Genomic DNA, 19,740 nt, shown 5'->3' with positions numbered 1-19,740 from the left:
TCCGAATATTTTTTTTTTCACATAACAGAAGCAAAATAAATATTATAAACCATAAGTTTATCTAATACGATCGTGGGGGTTTATTCTACCATTATTCTTAAAATGTTCAACTAAATTCAATATAACATAATTTGATTTTTTTTTCTTGCCCCTGCACTCAAAATATTCTCGAGAATCTTTTCGATTGGATTGTTTCGTACACAAGTCTACCTCGTGAGGATCGAGCTTCACTAGGATCATTCTTGACCTTTGTTTTTTTTTTATCTTGAAATGATATAAAAGCAAGTATGAGCCACAAGACTCAACAAGTGTAATTTTATAACGGACACAATTAATAAGAATTGAAACAAACGACGAATTACTTATTTACATTAAACACATTTATGTTATGCTTCACAACATTATGTAAAATTATATGCATAAATGCACACATGGCCCTTGAGACCCACGTAAGTCATGCCAACACTCAAAACCTAAAAATGCGTACTTGACTTATGGTCCTATACCTACAGATATAAACACGAAATATTAAATTATGAACCGAGACTCTTCTTTCAATCAGATTTACATCTTTTGAGTTTTCAGCATAATAGCCATTTAATATGAACTGAAGCTCTTTTGCGTCAAACTTTTATCTATCGAGCTTATGGTACAATAACCATCATCATGTACACTTAAAACAGTTTTAAATAATAAAAATTCATACAAAATAATCATATGCTCTAACATGATTATATATTATACATCTCATCATCATGCTCTGGATATACACTTATAATATATAGCCTCAATGGTGTTTGATTATAATGTAAGATTAATTAATATATATATTAATAACCAACATAATTTATGATTATCTACTGTTATATATATTATATATTTTTTTTATATACTTAAATTAATTAAACAGAATAAAAAAATGAAAAATGGCCATTTAAAAATACATTAGTTGGGACTTCACCTACCAATTTTTTTATATATTATTCTAATATATATATGTATATATACACAAAATATATACTTAATGTTGGCAGCACATGAGAGATTATCTCCCATTTCAATTTCTTGTTTGCAACTCGCATGATTATGCGAGCTGCCCCGTCCTTAATTTAATTTATTTTATTTTATTTTTTATATCATATAATATGATATACGTATATATAGATATATAATTACGTTTCAATTTTTCTTTCCATTTTGCCATGTCAACTATTTTTAATATCTTTATTTTTCAATAACATGTATTATACTAACAGAGTGCAAATTATAAAAAATAATTTTATTCACGTGTATAATTTTTATAATAATGAAAGAGTAATTTAAAGATATCGAAATATTAATACCTCTAATATTATTAACGAAGTAAATAATCAATCATAAATATATTATAAAGTCACACATACTGTTTGAACAGAATATTATGAAATAAATATAATTTATCACGGATCAAACAGACTGAGAATGTTGGATCACTCAAAAAAAAAAATTTATTATAACAAAGAATATCATTCTGTTTAAAAATATAAGGTGAATTGAAACTCTACTTTCAAAATTAAATATGATAAGACAAGCATACGTTATAATATTAAATTTATTCCAAAAAAATGAAAGGAATAGATTTTCTAAAGTAGAAAAGAAGTTTAAGAGCTAAAAAAAATATAGGAAATGAAAAGAGAACCAAAAAAGTATGAACTTGAGTCTAAAATTTAAATGAAAAGAGTATAAAAACTTGTTTTAATATTTTTTTTTTTTTTTTGTGTTTGCAATGAGATTAAGAGCTATAATATTTTTTTTATCCAGGGATTCAATAAATTTTTAATGATAAATATTTTAATATTAAAAAAGAATTCTAATAAAAAATTTATATTTTTATTATTTTTTTTAAAAGAAATAAATTTTAATGACCAAGACACCAACTCTTGTGAGCTGGCACTACGAACAGACGGACAAAATAGAAGAACAAAGAGGATGGCGAAGCAAAAGTTGTTAAAAATCAAAAGCAAAACGCACGTACAATACTCAATGCACAATACACGTTGGAAATTAGAAATTAGGGAGAGAGACAGCCGCCCGCCGCATGGATGCTTAAATAAAAACTAATAAAATATAACATAATATATATATTTTAAATAGCAATCATGCCTCCTACTTTGCACATGGGCTTGTCTTTGTCAAACCACGTGCTCCCTTTATTCTAAGCTTTTATTTATTCTTATTTTTCTTAGTCCAAAGGTGAAGTCGTCCCGAACGCCCTCACACCCGGTCTGATAGAACGTGGGAGGAGATTAATTATGGTGACCCAGTCGGACGCAGTGGCTAGACCAACGCTCACCGCGCACAAGGAGCTCCCTTCACTTTGAAGAGAGATACTCACACTGCCGCTTGCGAGACTCAATTATCGATCTTGGTTCAAGATTCACCACGAAAGGTACTTTGTGCCCTCTTCTTGACCAATTGAGCTGTCCATACGGGCTCTAGAATCTCATTCTTGTTATCATTTATGTTACACAAAAATGAAATATTTTTTTTATAAGAAATAAAAATATGAAAATAGATATTAAAAAAATAAATAAATAAGATTCAAAATAAAAATAAGAAACATTTTCAAAATGAAAAAATAACTCTTATAAAGCGTTACGTGCAACATAGACTGCCGCTAGTTCATCGCCAATGCTGCTTCTTTGCATTCCTCTTACATTAATATTTATATGTATATATGCGTTCACATGCCAACACATGGGTGAGAATACAACTATGAGAAAAGCCCTTTGAACGTGTCCATATCCCTAGAGAATATTTTCACCCTTTCTTCCCCACCCAATTCTAATTGACAGCTTTCCTATTACATAATATATATATATATACATATTCTTTAAAACTTTAAATATATTCAGATGTTTATATATATTAAGTGAGAGAGAGAGAGAGAACAAAAAAAAGTGGAGAAAAAGGTCCCTCCCACACAGAAAACATTAAAATTTAATATAACCACTGAAAACACAATATAAAATGAAAATAAAAAAATATTATTTTTTTTAAATGTAAGAAATAAAAAAAGGTAAGAAATATATATATATATATTGACGTATATAGCATATAATATAATATAAGCCTTGAAAACTAAGTCTTCATTTGGGAGCGACCTCCATTTCAACTTCACTAGTCATCCCATTCCTCAATTATTTTATTATATATATATATTATTTATCATACATCAATTATTATAATATTTTATCCATCTTAAACACTTAATAATAATTTAGACCTTTAAATTTCACAACTTTCAATCACTACCTCAGTCAAACATAAGATAAATTTAATATCCTTCATTAAGTTCTTCAAAGTCACACATCTCTAATAAATTGTAGAAATTCAAGAATTTATTTATTTTTTCAAAATATTGGGATGTTACAACAATGCCAATGATGGCATTTTTCTGTGTCTTTGTTACTTTAGACATTTTTCAAGAGTAGTTCACCTGAAATATTAATCGGTTGATTATTATACATAGTTCCTTAAGTTGGAAGTTTTGTTACTATTTATTGAAGTTGAAGATAGGTTTATGCATCTCCGAAGACTGGAGTTTGGTAAGAGGCAGACTTTCTGTTCAATGTGTATGCTTAAGGAAAAGTTTTGAGAGTCGAGAGAGTGATCGACGAGGTTATCGAATGGGGTTAAAAAGACGAAATTATCTTCGTCCACTTTGTAAATTTACAAGCCACTACCCCGTTCTCTCCTCTCCTCTTGCATGGTTGTCGTCGCCTCGCCTCTGTCACCTCACCTCTCACTGCCATCACCGCCTCGCGTCGCCATGTAGCGATGGTGGGCGAGGCGAGGCAGCGAGAAGCAGCAGTGACTATGGGAGGGGAGGGGAGAAGCGAAAACAGGGCAATGATTTAGAAATTTGTAAAGTAGGCGAAGGCAATTTAGTCATTTTGCCCCCATTTGGTAAGTGCGTATGGCCCTGTAGAATTATTCATATGCTTAATATCAACCATAAATATTAAGTTATAAGTCACTCATAATGCCACAATCTCTGCTTAGAGTCTCTAAATGTTCATCAGATAAGAGAGTCTCCAAATGAAAAGTTCATATAAGGCTATGGCAAGTGATTTTTGGGTTAGAGTTGTCAAAAAGTTAAGTAAAGTGTAACACATTTTATTAAAAGTCGTATTGTGTTAAAGTAAATTTGAATCATAAAAAATATCTGTTGACATGACTCACATGACATAAGTTCTAAAGATTGTGGTTAAGACTTAAATTTATAATATCGATTACTTTAACATATTTTTAGATCATGTTAATTTTAATAATTCTTTAAAATTATAAAAATATGAGAATTAATAGTAATTTCTAGTTTAATATCCTTCCATTTAATTTATTTCTATTGCTCACTCAAATAATAAAAAAATATTTTATATTACTTTTCATCTTAAGTTGTCTCTAAAGCAGTGGCTTTGGCCAGCTTGGGCGGCCCCAGCTGACTTTTTATTTTTTTATATATATTATTATAAATAATTATAATTTTTATAATTTGATCAAGGTTAAAATTATAATTTGGCCCGAACTAAAATTCTTTTTTAGTTCCGCTACTGCTCTAAAGGATAAAAAATATTTTATATTTATACTAATTTTATCTGCCTTATTTTCATTATATTATATATGATTTTATGAACACTTTTGATTTTGATTTAATTGTAGTTCTGATTGTTGAGTCAAGTTGCTCCAATCAATCTATTATGTATTTTGATGTTTAACAAAACATAAAATTAGTAAAACTATTTTTAGTATGTTTAAAACTCCTAATAGATTTTTGATATTTGTTAAGTATTATAATATTTTATATATCAAAACGAACCAAGAAATGCTATTTGATTCTAAATAGAATATTAGCATATTATAAGAGAACATATAAGAAAATGTTTTCTTTTTGAAAAACTAACTCCCGGTATTTTCATAACTAGTATTCATTATTGTGAAAATGATTTTTAGTGAATTTTTCAAGTAATGAAAAGTATGTATTTTAGAAGTGCTAAAATCGTCAAATCTGGAATTTGTTCTAAAACTCAAAATCTACTTTCTTATCTATTTGGATTTTGATTTTTTTAAATATTTGTATTAAATCCAAATGGGGGTACTTTGTTATTTATATTTATGTATTAAAGTAAATGGAAGGTAAAATATAAATAAAAGAAAATATGGGCATTTACTTAAACTAAATAAATGTAAATATCTTGTAATGAATTTATGCTATGTATTATATTATCAAAGCAAATCTTATTTTTTTGAAATCTGGACTGAGAGTCAACTCCCAGTGAGGGACAGTCGACTGTAAGTCAAAATGGTAGTCTACTATAGATGTGCATCAGTCGACATTACCAAGCATTGTTTATGCAGAGTTGAGGTAGTTGAGAGTGGGTTTTGGCCAGTTGATTGTCAAGTCGACTGTAGGCCAACGAGAGTCGATTGTCTGTGAAAAAGTTGACTGTGGGTTGAGTAAGAGTCGACTATGGGTGTCATGGAGTCGTCGGCTGTCAGTTAGAGCAGTTGATTGGCAGACTCCAACGATCAGATTTTTAGAGCCGTTGCAGGTCGTTTTGGGAGTCCCAATATAAATATCAAGAGGAGAAATCTGGAAGAGGCTAATGCTTTACCATTTCCTATCTTTCTAAAGCACACCTAAGCTCTCAAGTACTCAATCAAAGCAATCCAAAGCTCAATGAGCTTCAAAGATTTATCCATTTGAGCCTTAAGGCAAAGAAGAAGTTTTCTTCTTATTGATAACTTGTATAATTTCATTTTGTCTTGTATATTGTTCTTGTATTGATATCCATTGCAGTCAAAGTGTGTTGGACATATGATTAATTTATTTGTATTAGATTGTGGATTGTGAGTAACATCTTAAAGCCCAAGTAATCTAGGTGTATTATTGTGTTGTATTAGTTTCCGGGATGAGCTAAGGGAAAACCTCAGGGTGTACAAGTTTGCTAGGTGTTCTTATGTGGAAACCTAGTGATGGTTTTAGTGGAACATCAAGTGTAGGTTTGACCTTGAGAGAGTGGAGTAGGCGTTGGATACAACAAACCACTATATATCTTATGTTTATATTGTGGTTATTTGTGTATTTATATTGCTATCATTTTCAAACAACATATATATTTATAACAAGTGTATTTTGTGTATAAGAAAATCTCAAGAGTTTTAAAAAGAAAAAAATCGATTCAATAAGTTTTTAATCACTCAATTCACCCATTTCTTGAGTGGCCATTGTGTGTGTCAAGGGATCAACATTGATCGTATGATAAGCTATTTGTATTGTTCCGTAAAATAATAACAACTATTGTTGGTTTGAAACCTTTAACTAATTATGTTCAAATTGTAATAGGTTTTCAAAACTAGCTCCTTAACAAACAAACAAAAAAATTAGAATTTTAAATCCAAATTAACTTTGACAATTAATTTCAAATAATACTTTTTTTTATGAGAGATTGAGTTGAGATTCGAACATCTCCATAATGCCCATTAACTTAATCAATCATGTTAAAGACCTTCCAAGAGATTAAATCAAATTTAATAAAAACATTATAAATTAATTTGTTCCGTAAACTCAAATAAACCATACCTACCCATCTGGTTTGTCCGTCAACGCCAAAATATATTATATCGCAAGCGGTACAGACGACTGATGAGCGTGGAATGATTGATTGATGTGGGAGAGAGAGAGAGAGAGAGAGAGAGAGCGGGAGAGGGTTCCGAAAGGACGTCGAATTTTACGATTTGTAGCCACGGGTAACGTCATTTCCAGTCGCAGCGGCCGGAGATCGGAGATGGCCTCCGCCGGAAAGCCCCTCGCGGCTTCCTCATCCTCTCCTTCTTTTCCCGGACGTTTCACCTTCTCCGCCGATTCTCCGCCGCCGCTCCCCCTCTCAGCGGAGCAGGTGCGCCGATGCAGCGACGCTCTCAAGGCTTTTAAGGACAAGCTCCAGATGCCTCAAGAGATCCGCCAGGAGTTCCTCTCCTTACAGGTCTCCTTCATCAACTCCGTCTCATAATTTCTTCAATTTATGTATTTATATGCATACATGCGTACTTGTGCAGTACAGAGGCAGGCAGATACCTATATTTATGGCTTGAATATGAAGTAAGTTATTCATGCCAAGGATAGATTCACAGCGAGGGGAATGTTGGATTGATTTACCTTTTAACTTGCATCTGGTGCCCCAAAATCTCTCCATTTGTTTCAGAGAGAATAGAAAACATAAAAGGGGAGATGCAGTAGAATTGAACTAACAGGTACTAGTAACGAAAGGTGCTGAGAATATTGGAGTACTCAAAAACTCTGCTAAGAAGCCGTTAGGCCCTTTATAGAGTGCCGTGGACGTGGAGTGGAGTACTGATGTTTCTTGGACGGAAGTTGAATCATTGCCTAAAGGTGTCCAGTTTTCTATTTTTATAGGACTAGACACAATTTCAAAATTTTTGGGGATCCACCTAACAAGCACGAGGAATCAAGTCATGGTTTAAATTTGAAAAAGAAAGAGTGGAGTAAGCAGGTGATTTAAGCTAATGGAGCTTTTAGAAATTATGGAAAGCATGGAGGTGATGAGAGAGGACCAAAGGTGCAAGGGTGCTAAGGCAATCTAAGGAGATAGAGGGAGTGATGTATAGCTGGAGCTTGGGTGTGATGAACTAGAAGCCCCATATTTTCAGGGGATGGTGTGTGCCGCTTGGAGATGAAAGTGATGGAGGATTAGTATATGCAGACAGGTTCAGGCCAAGAATATCACTCACCTCCAGGTTGTTATTTTTGGAGACCTTAACACTTAATGGTGGGATAGATCTTGATTATTAGTGAACAAGCTCCTTTGATGAACTCAACACTAGCTGCCAAGCAGCCAGGGGGTCTCATAGGAGAATTTAAAGTTGCTTGGGTGAGACAGACTATGAGATCAACCTTATGGGGCTCCTTAGACTTTGTTTTTGACTTTGATGGCTCAACTTGCAAACTTGCCACTAGAGATTTTCTTGCAGATAAGAGACTTAGACATGGGAGGGATACCGTTGGGGGTTGGTTACTAATAGGGTCATGGGCGCTATGCATTCACTGTGAGCAAGAAGGATGGCAAGCTTCAGCATCATTCACTCTGCTGAGCAAAAAGGGAGTGTTGAACATAATTGAAGGGGCCTCAAAGTATTTCTAATTCCTCTGGCTCAATGCAAAGGCAACATACATAAACCCTAGCAAGTTGGTCCCTTGTTACTTGTAACGTGGATTGTCTCTAAAAGTGAAATGATAATGGAAAAGGTGCATTGCAACTGTGTGATTATAGCATAACCATTTTCTTTTGCCCAACAATTCAACATGCTTATAATCATATAATACAATATTTTGTTTTTCAAATTGATCATGTGAAATTGCTATTCAAGAAGTATGACTTCTTTTTGTTAGTTCTGCCAACACTCTGAACTACCTGGATTGTAATTCATCATATTTGAACTTATCCTCTATGAAAACTTTGAAGAAAATATTTGGAAAAGTTTTTGAAACCACTTTGGATCACTAAATTCATTGTCTTGAGATTATAGGGGATTGTGTTTTGGAATTGCTAGGGTTTTTCTTATGGTGGTCTTTCTCACCGTGCTTTTGGTATGAAAAACACATATATGAACCTTGTGCCATAATTTGCAGTTCAGTATAACATTCTTGTAAGTCTGCTAACTCCTTGTTTGTGTTTTTGTCAAAAGCACTGCCCTTTATTTGTTCTAAAATATTTGGCTTGTCAATCATGGTTCACCAGTCAACTCTCGCTAGGTCCTCACATTCTATTAAATATTAATGTAACATGTTTTGGTGAAACACTTTCCCCTCCAAGGTTTTGATGAGTTTCCTGTATGAGGATTTTGCCCCAAATTATCTTACATTGTTCTACAACCTATAATGGGGCTATCTAACCTTTGTAGCATTCTCATTCTATCTTGGTGAATGTTGCTGATTTCTTAAAGTTTTGTTTTTCATTTATATTTCTTATTATTTGCAATTTTTCTCTTGTTATGATACCTCTGCCTCTATTTCATTTTTTATGTTTTCTGATTATGGTACTAATTCCTAATGCCCTTGACTACAGGCGAATAGGATGAGACCATCAGACATGAAGAGCAGATGTTCTGTGGCTCTTGATAGTGTCAATTATAGCAAAAACCGCTATACAGATGTCTTGCCCTGTATGTAGTGTACTTAAGTTGGCTTATTTTATCTGGCATACAAAAATTATTGAGCTCATATGACAAGCCATAGTTGTACTGAATTTCATTGTTGTCAGTTGACAGCAACAGGGTTGTACTTAACCCATGCAAGGATTACAGACTGTCAGCAAGGGGTTATATCAATGCAAGCTTCATTGAGGTAGGAACTAATATCTCTTTCCTTTATCATATGAACATTCCTCTCTAGCATATATTAACATAGTAGTAAACTTCAACATTCTTTTGTTGACCTTTGAGATGGCTCTTCCAATTGTAGACTCCTCCAGCTGAAAGCATTTCTAAGTTCATTGCCACACAAGGTCCATTACCTCATACATTTGAGGACTTTTGGGAGATGATAATCCAAAATCGTTGCCCTGTCATTCTTATGCTCACTCGGTTGATTGACAATTATAAGGTACTCAACTGTGTAGATTTCATGGTAATATTTGTAATTTTTGGAGTTGTATATATCATATATTATTCATTGGTATCACTTCTCTGAGTTTGTATTGTAGTATGAAGAATAATGTATGTATTGTGTGACATTGGGGAAATATGTATGGGCATTTTTTGTTCTATCTTATTCAGAAGCTTTGAAGTGGATTGCTATTCATATGTTGCAATAGACATTCTGTGCAGAAGGCAAGGTACACGTGATATGCTTCAATGCGGTTTTCATTATCAACTTTAAGAAGTATCTGTAATTATTTATCACTTAAAAATTAATGTTTCAGTAATGCGTTTAGGAAAGGAGGAAGGGAGATCTTTTTAGGGTTTTAGTAGTGGAGAGTGGAGCCATACAATGAAAGGGATTAGTAAGGTGGAAAGGATTTTTTTTTTTTTTTTTTTTTTTGTGCACGTGCGTGTAGCCAATTTGTTTGACATTTGATGAAGAATTACAAAAGATCTTCTCAGTGGCTGGATGGGAAAAGTTCAAGCATAATTTGATTGATACAAAAGTGGTCTATGCTCCAAGAGATTTTAATCAGATTCTGTTATTGGAAGGCCATGAAGGTATGCTTGTCAGAAGGCTGATTGGGCATTTGAAGGTTGGAGATTTAATAAATTCTGTTAGAGAGTGTCTATGAAGGTATTCCAGTCAGAGGGAGGGAGCAGAATTGTGTTGCTGAAGTATGGTCATGCATAGTGAATGGAATTGGACTTTTTATGGACATTCTTCTTATTAGTGCTGCTTTTGGAAAGGTTGGGCTCTTTCACTTATATATGGCTATCTTATCGTGGTTACTGGTAGGGGAGTTAAGTTTCGGCAGCAAGTGTTGTGTGGATAGGGAATTTTGTGAAGTTTCTTTGTGTTGTTGAAATTGCGATTGATATAGAGGTGACCATACAAATTAGGTAAGGAAGACAGTGCTAAAGAATTTGGGAGATTTTAATCAGGGGAGAAGTTTAGTATTGGAAGTTGGATGAATTAATAGATATCCCTCATAAGCTTCATGGGTTAAGTCCTATCAGGGAGGGAGAGGATGGGAATGAGATCAAATTATAATAGGCCTCTGTATTTGAAAATTTGAGTCTTTTACCAGGGAGGAATTTGAGATCCAAAGGTGCCCTTGAAGTTGGATTTTCTTGTTCAGATGGTGGCATACAACAAAAATTCTTGCTATTTGCTGATGCCAAAAATTTCTAAATGGAATTTTCATGTATAAACAAGATGGAAATAAGTTAACCATGTTCTTGTTCATCAGTCAGCTATGCTGCTTAATTTGTTCAGTGCATGGTGTTGGCTTTGCCTTTATCATTGCAAACATTTACTATTGGACATTGTTGGAAATTTTGTATGGCAAGCCCTTCTTTGTATCCTCACTTGGTACCAACACCTGCTTAGTAGTATTGGAGGTAGAATCAATACCTATGATTGTCTCATATATGCACTTTCTGCCATTTCCCATGAAAATGTTGTCATTGCGGAGAAGTCACAAGACCTTATAGAAATGCTCCGAACTATTGATTTCAACTCTGTCGTGTTGTACTTCCAATAGCTTCAACCTAATTATCTAATTTTTTGAAAAATTTCCTACCTTCTTTGGGCCTGAGATCTCGAGAGAAACCATTAAGTCAAGCACGCACACCTTACTCACGAGTGCTCTCCAGGCACAAATCTAACACAGGCTTCCGAACATTAAATTTTACAAAAATGCAACTCATCACAGAACTCTATCTTCCTCAGCACAGTTGTCAACCTAGGATGTTTGCTTTTTATATTCTTGTTTAGACTTTTGGTAAAAGTGCTTGGTTTTGCAGTATTGCTTAATCTCAGTTTGATTTTCATCTGAATAGTTTCTGCTTATTAGAAAAATTATATATATGTATGTATTGCGTACATATTCTCCCCAGTTCTGCTGTACAACATTTTGCTGCTGCTCAATGGAAAGTTAAATGCAGAAACTGTAGAAACTAGAAATAACAAATCAATAACTCTTTTCTAGTCAAGTTTCGGTAACTTTTCTGATCATCTACTTTGACAAGGTCCATCGGTAACTTCTTTCTTGTTAAATAGAGTATTTTTTTCTTCTTGAGAAGTCTATAGTTTAAAAAATAAAAGATATATTACTTGTGAAAAAGAAGAAGACGACATTTTAACCTATCTTGTAAAAAAAAAAAAAAAACCTTCAGCCTGTCTTGTCTGCTGTTACCAGAAACTATGACTTTTTAAGCTGTTACCAATAAGGCCTATTTAACAGTACTCTTATTTTTGAAGCCTCAAATGCTAGTTAATAAGCTCCAAAGCTTTTCTCTGTGTATGGTGCAATTGATTTGTCAATAAACTTCAAAGTTTCTTCAAATATCTTTAATTAATGGTGCTGAGTGTATCTTTATCTCATGCTTATATTCTTCTAGTTTTAAGTAAAACAGCTTATATGATCAATTTTCCTGTGCTATTTATTTGTGCACAGTCACTATATGGAGAAATATATGTAATTTGTTTATGCTTTTCTTCTAATGTCAATTGGTCTTTAAAAGTCAAGAAATTTTTTTGCTCAGTCATTTTTAACTGTTTGCAGACAGTGAAGTGTGGAGATTATTTTCAAGCAGAGGATGGCCCTAGAGAATTTGGTAATATCTCTATTGTCACTAAATGTATAAAAACAACTGGCACTGCATTAGTGTTGCGCCATTTGGAGGTGAAATACAAAGAGGTAAGTTAATATATTCAAAGTGATACACTGCAAATCCAAACATAATTTATGGAAATTTTATTGCCTACTGGATTTGGAAGAAAGATTGGCTGATCAAAGAGTGGATAACGAATATGTTCTTGCTTCAGGAAAAAAGAAAATCATAGCTGTTGTAATTACTTAAAACATATAAGGCTTGTCAAGACCTTTTCTATATGCAATTGTGGAGCTGTGGAGATAGAGTGTTCATAAAATGGGTGTACCGTTGTTTTAATGAGTTACTTATCATGCAAATGCTCTATAAAATCATAAATTATACTTATAAAAAGTTGCATAATATAGAAAGATCAATTCATCAATATAATATATAAAGATATATAAAGGAGAAGTCCAAACAAGAATATTTTCTGTACTTTAAACATAAAGAACAATGCAACAAACACATTTCATAATTTTTGAACGGTAAAAGAGAATTTTTAGAAATATTCTGGTTCTGTTTGCTTCATGGGCACTAGATCATACATAATGACACCTCTCCTCCAAGCTATGCAAAACAAGCACATGTAATTAAATTGCTTAGCTAACTCAATTATAGTGAAGTGGATGGCTATCTTCAGCCACACCTTAAAGAGAAGAAGAATACACATTGTCGGTCACTTTACATTGGGGGTGCTTGGAATGGGCAAAACGTGATAGTAGAAAAATGCAATAGCTGAATCCCATATGGAGCACGGCCGGGGATTAATATAATCTTCTTTAGGATTAATTTGTGTTTCATTTTGTTGTCTTTGAAGATGAGAATGCATTTGGACAGATTTAATAACTTTGAGTGGATTTTAGTGGTTGGGGTTTTATTGGTGATTTTGCAAGTTGCTAAGCATGGGCTGTGACATTGCATTTGGGTTTTATCACACATCAAATTATGCTTTCAGATCTTTTGTCTAGTTGTTATTGATGAATTGGGAAATATGAAGCCATTAGTTGTTGAGTTACTCAGTCTCTATTTTTACCATTTCCTTTTTTAATTTCAAAAATTGAACTTCCCATAGATTTTATATGTTTATTTTTTATTTGACATGGGACTCCCATGAAGGAGCATTTATGGTCCTTGAAACAATTCTATTCGATGCACTTGCCTTTTCTCATTCCTATACATGCCCTTATTCACATCAATGTGTATCTCCCTGATATTTTCGTAAGAGACACTATAATGTGCTTTTGTTTTACTAAATTTATCTCTCTAGTCTCAACCTTTCAAATGCCACAACAAGAGCTTTTACTTTTATATGATTTTGCAAGGATAATACTACAGCAATTTCTCAGGACTTATGTCATGACTGAATCCTTGCCGAATCACTCTATTCTGAAGTTGCCATGTCCCCATAAAATAAAGCTTCACTAGCATCTTCTAAGCCTTTTAAACTCTGGAATACTTTTGACAGCCTTCAGACCACCCTTCTATTTAACTTTAAAACCTAACTAGTCAAATTGAAACAAACACAACACTTCACGCTAGACATAGGCTTCCATTCTTCCCCATGAGATCACCATATCGATGTCATCTAGTCAATAGATTTCCAGATCCTAATCCCTAAAATTCTTGCAGAACGTTCAGAGAATAAGCAAAATGGTACATACCATCATCTTGTTGAAAAATTGCCAATACTTAAATAGTTTTTATTAAGTAAGCTTACAATAGTGCTTGGATATCATACAAACAAATGAGTTGAACCATTGGTTCAATTTACCCAGATTTCATTGGCAAATATGCGAGGCTCCCTGCTTTGTGAAGCTTGGGTTCCCCCTCTCCCCAAAAAAGTGAAGTGGATTCTTTTTCCTTTTCCATTATGTGTAGGAAAATGAGACCCAACATCCAGGTGACATTCTTCTGAGCCGAAGCCTTAAATTTTATACTTAATGATAAAATCAATACATTCCTTAATTTCTTCATCAGGATAGATAACTGGATCTTCTATTTCTACTTCATTCTTAGTAACGGTCTCCCATTGTTTTTTTTTTTTTTTTTAATTTGTATTTTTATTTTCTATCTTTTTGGAATGTTAGTTGTGCATATGTAAAGATGTAAAAGGGAAAAAAAATCAAATTCTTCTGTGTTCCTTACTGTTTATTTGTATATGTATGTTGCAGTCAGAAGAGCCACCACTATCTGTTTTGCACATTCAATATCCTGAATGGCCTGACCATGGTGTTCCCAAGGACACTGTTGCTGTTCGTGAAATTCTAAAAAGAAGTTACCATATACCTCCCAGTCTAGGACCAATAGTGGTGCACTGCAGGTTATCTGATGTTTAATGCATATCTTCTCTGTTCTTAAATGAGCAAGTTATCCATATATTCCTGAAACATTCTCCTTGTTATGCAGTGCAGGTATTGGTAGAACTGGAACATATTGTGTAATTCACAATACAATCCAGAGAGTTTTAGTTGGGGATATGTCTGCTTTGGACCTTGTTAACACCATAACCATATTTAGGTTACAAAGAATTGGAATGGTTCAAACATTGGTATGTTCCATTCTTGCTTTATTTCAATTCTTGTTCTATCATTGACTTCAACTTCATAACTACAGATTTACCAGCTTAAGAAAGTGGGGATTTCAGTAGCCCCCTTTTGACAATTTAAACAGAATGGAACTGATGTTCTAGTGTCAATTAGCCTAACAATTTCAGGATAATATCCGTTATTAAATTTCAAAAGCGCTTACTTTGAAGGGCCGGTATATTTTGCTCTGTCTAGGCTGACAGGTCTTTTATCAAACCAGGAATGAAAAGCTAATGCCTCTTGATACTAGTCAAGTGTTTTTTTTTTATTCATGATTAATCAAGTGCTTTTGAATAGTGTCATTCTTTTAATGCCCATGAGTTCTAGGAAGTCGTCCTCAGTTTATCCTTGAACATTCACTTGCTGTTTCGTAAGAGTTTAATTTTAAATTGTTCATATGAACCCTCATTGGAACCTGCAATGTTGAGACCACCTTTATTTTTACATAAAAAAAAAGCTATTATGTGTATTGATTCAATGATAGGGAAAAGTTTCCCTACATTTTGATCTTTCATTCACCATTACTTGGGCTATTACAACGCAACATAGAGCAACCAACCATTTTAATTGCTTACAAAAGTAATGCTTGGAATGGGCTACAAGTAAAGTAGGGGAGACCACACACTGTTTATTACGCATTCAAGTTAAGGTATGGTTACTGCTCTTTTAGTGTATGTTGATGATATAATTGTGATTGGAGATGATAAAGTTGAACAAGAGTCTTTGAAGAAGTGTCTAGCCAAAGAAGTTGAGATCAAGATCAAGATCCTCGGTAAGCTCAAATACTTCCTCAATATTGAGGTGTCCTATTCGAAGAAGGGCATCTTCATATCTCGAAGAAAAGTACATTTTGGATCTTCTCAAAGAAACTGTAAGTCTCAATAGCAAAGTAGGAAGTACTGCAATTGATCCAAACTACAAGATAATTGGAAAGGGAGAGAGTAGTGTGATTGATAAAGGAAGATATTAGAGACTAGTGGGTAGACTTATATATCTATCCCATATAAGGTTGGACATAGCTTATGGCGTTGGAGTGGTAAGTCAATTCATGAGAAGAATATATGCATGTTGTCTTCAAAATCCTTCACTATCTTAAGGCATCTCTAGGGAAAGGCATCCTATTCAAGAAAGGTACCAAGTTGATTATTGAAGCCTATACCAATGCTTGTTGGGTCTCTCATGGATAGAAGGTCCATATCAGGTTATTGCACTTTTCTAGGAGGAAATTTAGTTACTTGGAGAAGTAAGAAATAGAGTGTGGTTACTCGATCTAGCATAGAGGCTGAATTTAGAGCAATGACAAATGGGGTATGTGAACTTTAATGGCTCAAGATCATTGTTGAAGATCTCAAAGTTCAGCAAGAAGGGACTATGAGATTTTGTTGTGACAAGAAGTTAGTCATCAATATTGCTCACAATCCAGTTCAACATGATCGAACCAAACATATTGAAGTAGATCGACACTTCATTAAGGAAAAGCTTGATTATGGATTGATTGGTAGTCCTTACACTCCAACTAATGACCAGCTAACTGATGTCTTAACCAGGGGACTTTCAGTGTCAAGATTTTAGGAAATCATCAGCAAGTTGGGAATTGATGATATCCACTCTCCAACTTGAGGGAGATTGTTAGAAATCTGGAAACCTTTCCTTATTGCTAGAGTTTCTTTTTTATTAGGATAAGATTATGCTTTCCTTCTTTTTTATTAGGATAAGATTATGCTTTCCTTCTTTTTTATTAGGATAAGATTATGCTTTCCTATTTGTATTGTTTTCCTTATTTGTCCTTCCTTTATTGATTTGACTAATCCCTGATTATTTGGGATTAGTTACCTAAATCGGGATCCACTCTTGTATTTAATCTCTAGTGTACAGTGTACAGAAATATACAACAGAATATAGAGCAGTATTCTTTTCCACAGTTCCTCACGTTTTGATTACAACTGGAGCAAGTGGGTAGAGATACCTATCAACTGAAAGAGAGTGCCTCAAGTGTCCTACAGAGCTATCAGACAGATTTTCTTTGATCGAGATGAATGGAGAATAGAGCACAATTTAACAGAGGTCCCATCGGCAAATCCAAGGTGCCACAGCTGTTATGGACATTTTGGGTGGAAAGGATTTTCAGTCCTTTGTGAGGAGGTGTTGTAAGCATCTTTCAGTGAATGGGTCTAAGCACTGCCACCCTATAGCAATATTGCCTTATGCTCTGTGTGCATCACCTTTATTCAGTTTCAAGCTTAATCCTTGGAGGTGAGAGGTCTCTAAAGAATTCATATAATCTCAAGAGTATATGGAAAACTGTAGTCTCACACGCCAAAGTTGGATTGAGAGGCATGCAACTTGGATAGAGGTGATAGTGAATACTTACTGTCACTAGAATTTTGGTACATGGTGTTAGATGATCTTATTATTTTGGGAGATTAGGGACTGCTGTAGGCAAGTCAAAAGAATATGCAAAAAGGACGCAGAGCACCTTTGTTAGGTTCTTGTCCCGTGTATAATCGGAACATCAACGTTAGAAAGTTTATCATACTTTTGTTGAGTAAATAGTTGTATACCATTGGTAATCTAAAGCATACAGACAGGAAACATTCAGAATAAAAGTTTGTATATCTTGAGCATATAATGCATAGAACCAGCAGACCTCGATGGAAGTAATGAACTTAAAAAAACTTTCAGAAGTTAAAGTAGTCTGTGTCTATTCTCTTTATGCAATTACTTTTCAGATGCTAGGACCATCTGGTCCATTAATTGCTTCAAACTTACATAATTTTTCTTCCTAGATTAATTGGCAATAGTTTTAGTAGTTCACAACAACACTCACAAGCCTTGATCTCTCCAACTGGGGTCAGCTACATAAATTTTAAATCTTCAACCATCTCTATATTATCATGTATAGACATAGTTAACCCAGTATTAAGTGAAATACCCTTAAACATGACGTAGGATATAATGATATTCCAGAGGATATGAGCCGTATATATAGAGATGGTTGGAGGGCTAGAATGCATTTGGTGGACCCCACATCGTTGGATTAAGATTCGTGATTGTTATTATTGTATGGTCATGTTAAATTGTGAATTAACATGAGTACAGAGTTAAGCCAGTATTAAGTGCCATCCCTCACGTTAAGAGGCCTCTTTGGGGCTGCAATATATACAAAAGAGAAGAACTAATGAAAGTAATTCAGTACTATTTAAACAATTGAAAACAGTTATTTTAAAACTCTTTTCTCTTAGAAAACTTTACAACTGGTATCCTAAGATTGAAGGAACAAAAAATTAAAAGAAGGTCCACAGGGGAATGTATTGTCAAGGAGAGAATTTTTAGGCACTTATTCAACCATTTATACTAGCAAAAATTGTCCTTCCTGATTGCTTGATAATATCCAATCAATCATTGTTCAGAATGCACTTGCTGTTGTGTGCTGGAGCAAACTGTTTTTTTCATGTAGAATTGAAGGATATATATAAGCTGCAATAAGGAGATACTGATGCCATTCATATACTACCCTGTTATTTAATTTTATTCTTTATTCCTCTGTTGACTTTGCTTTCCACTTGCTGTTCTTTAGGAGCAATACCTTTTCTGCTACGATGCAATTGTTGATGAACTTGAAGACCTCATTTCAGAGTCCAACAAACAAAGTGGCGAATAAAATCTCCAATTCAATTGTGGTGGTAGTAGTACAGGTTCCTCCAACACATGCTCTATAACCCTTTGTGATTGCTTATTTTGGTCCTTGATTTTAAGTTTTGCTCTGTTGCTCTCTAGGATGCCTCGCTAATTGTTGCAGCTACATTGGTGCCCAGTATTGGTTAGTCTAACTGGAACCGGAAACAGTGTATGACCAAATGTTTTATCAGAAGTTGAGAGCAAGCCTTTGTAGCTCTCGTCAGGTTTGACTGCCACTATTCAGCATCAAAAGTTGATGTGCCATTGTCCAAATATGCACGTTTTCTTTCTATTAACTAGCAACCACACGTTGGGAGCATATCTGAAATTGCATTACCAACATGTAATAATTTTCGCAAACTGTGAAAGAGCTGGACAAAATCATAGACCTTAGGCACAGTGACAATGATGCCATTTTGTGTCTCTGTTACTTTTGGACGATCGTGTCTAGTTCCTAAAATTGAACGAGATCATTATCGTATGAGGTTTTCATAGCTCCCTGAACGTGATCATTAAAGAGGGCTTACGAATGATTTTTTGGGTGCTACAATTTCAATTTGGTCACACGCATCATTAATGGCTAATCGTAAATAGTCCCTTCCCCAAGTTGAAGACTTGTGGTTACTGGTTATTGGAGCCGCGATGTTTGTAACAGGCAAACTCCATCTTTAATGTTTTTGCTTGGTATTTAGCCAGAGAGACATCAGAAGTTAAATATTCGTAATGGCACATTATTTGCAATAAGTACTTTGAACTTCGATGTGATCGATACTTGGAATCCCTTAATCTTCACGGAAAAGAGACTTGAAATTAAAACTTTAAGATCTTATTGGAACTGTGTAACTGGAGACCTCTAATGCTCGGATACGTCTAAAAGGTTCCATTTTGGTATTTTCAAGACATTTTTTAGCCTGAAATGTTAAGAAATTTGAGCCATTTTCATAATTTTAAAAATATTTTAGCATCATTTTATAATATTAAAAACACATTCCTTGTCCTAGTGACCATGTTAGAGGTGAAATTGAAAATTTGTAACCCTAATTTGTTCTTACTTCTTTATTGTGCAAAAAGCTAAAAGTTCTTTCTTGGTCATTTTTCTATCTTCTTGATCTTGTCT

General features: G+C 34.0%; 1 protein-coding gene across 3 annotated transcripts; it reads left to right on the top strand.

Annotated features, from left to right (window-relative positions):
• The first annotated feature begins 6,678 nt into the window (after positions 1-6,678).
• LOC127800134 (protein-tyrosine-phosphatase PTP1) lies at positions 6,679-19,117 on the top strand. 3 transcript variants are annotated; one of them, XM_052334577.1, is made up of 9 exons: positions 6,679-7,025; positions 9,126-9,222; positions 9,321-9,403; positions 9,521-9,661; positions 12,270-12,404; positions 14,532-14,680; positions 14,767-14,908; positions 18,523-18,628; positions 18,723-19,117. In XM_052334577.1, exons 1-8 carry the CDS (start codon positions 6,708-6,710, stop codon positions 18,604-18,606), a joined length of 1,149 nt encoding a protein of 382 aa, XP_052190537.1. In that variant the 5' UTR covers positions 6,679-6,707; the 3' UTR covers positions 18,607-18,628; positions 18,723-19,117. The 3 variants fall into 3 exon arrangements, with proteins under 3 accessions (XP_052190537.1, XP_052190538.1, XP_052190536.1); XM_052334578.1 differs by having other exon boundaries at positions 18,523-18,631; XM_052334576.1 differs by having other exon boundaries at positions 6,680-7,025; positions 18,523-18,640.
• The last annotated feature ends 623 nt before the right edge of the window (positions 19,118-19,740 follow it).

Source organism: Diospyros lotus, chromosome 4 (genome assembly GCF_014633365.1).
Source record: "Diospyros lotus cultivar Yz01 chromosome 4, ASM1463336v1, whole genome shotgun sequence".
NCBI lineage: Eukaryota > Viridiplantae > Streptophyta > Magnoliopsida > Ericales > Ebenaceae > Diospyros > Diospyros lotus.
The sequence above is the reverse complement of the archived record's forward strand: the minus strand, read 5'-3'. Positions and strand labels throughout refer to the sequence as shown.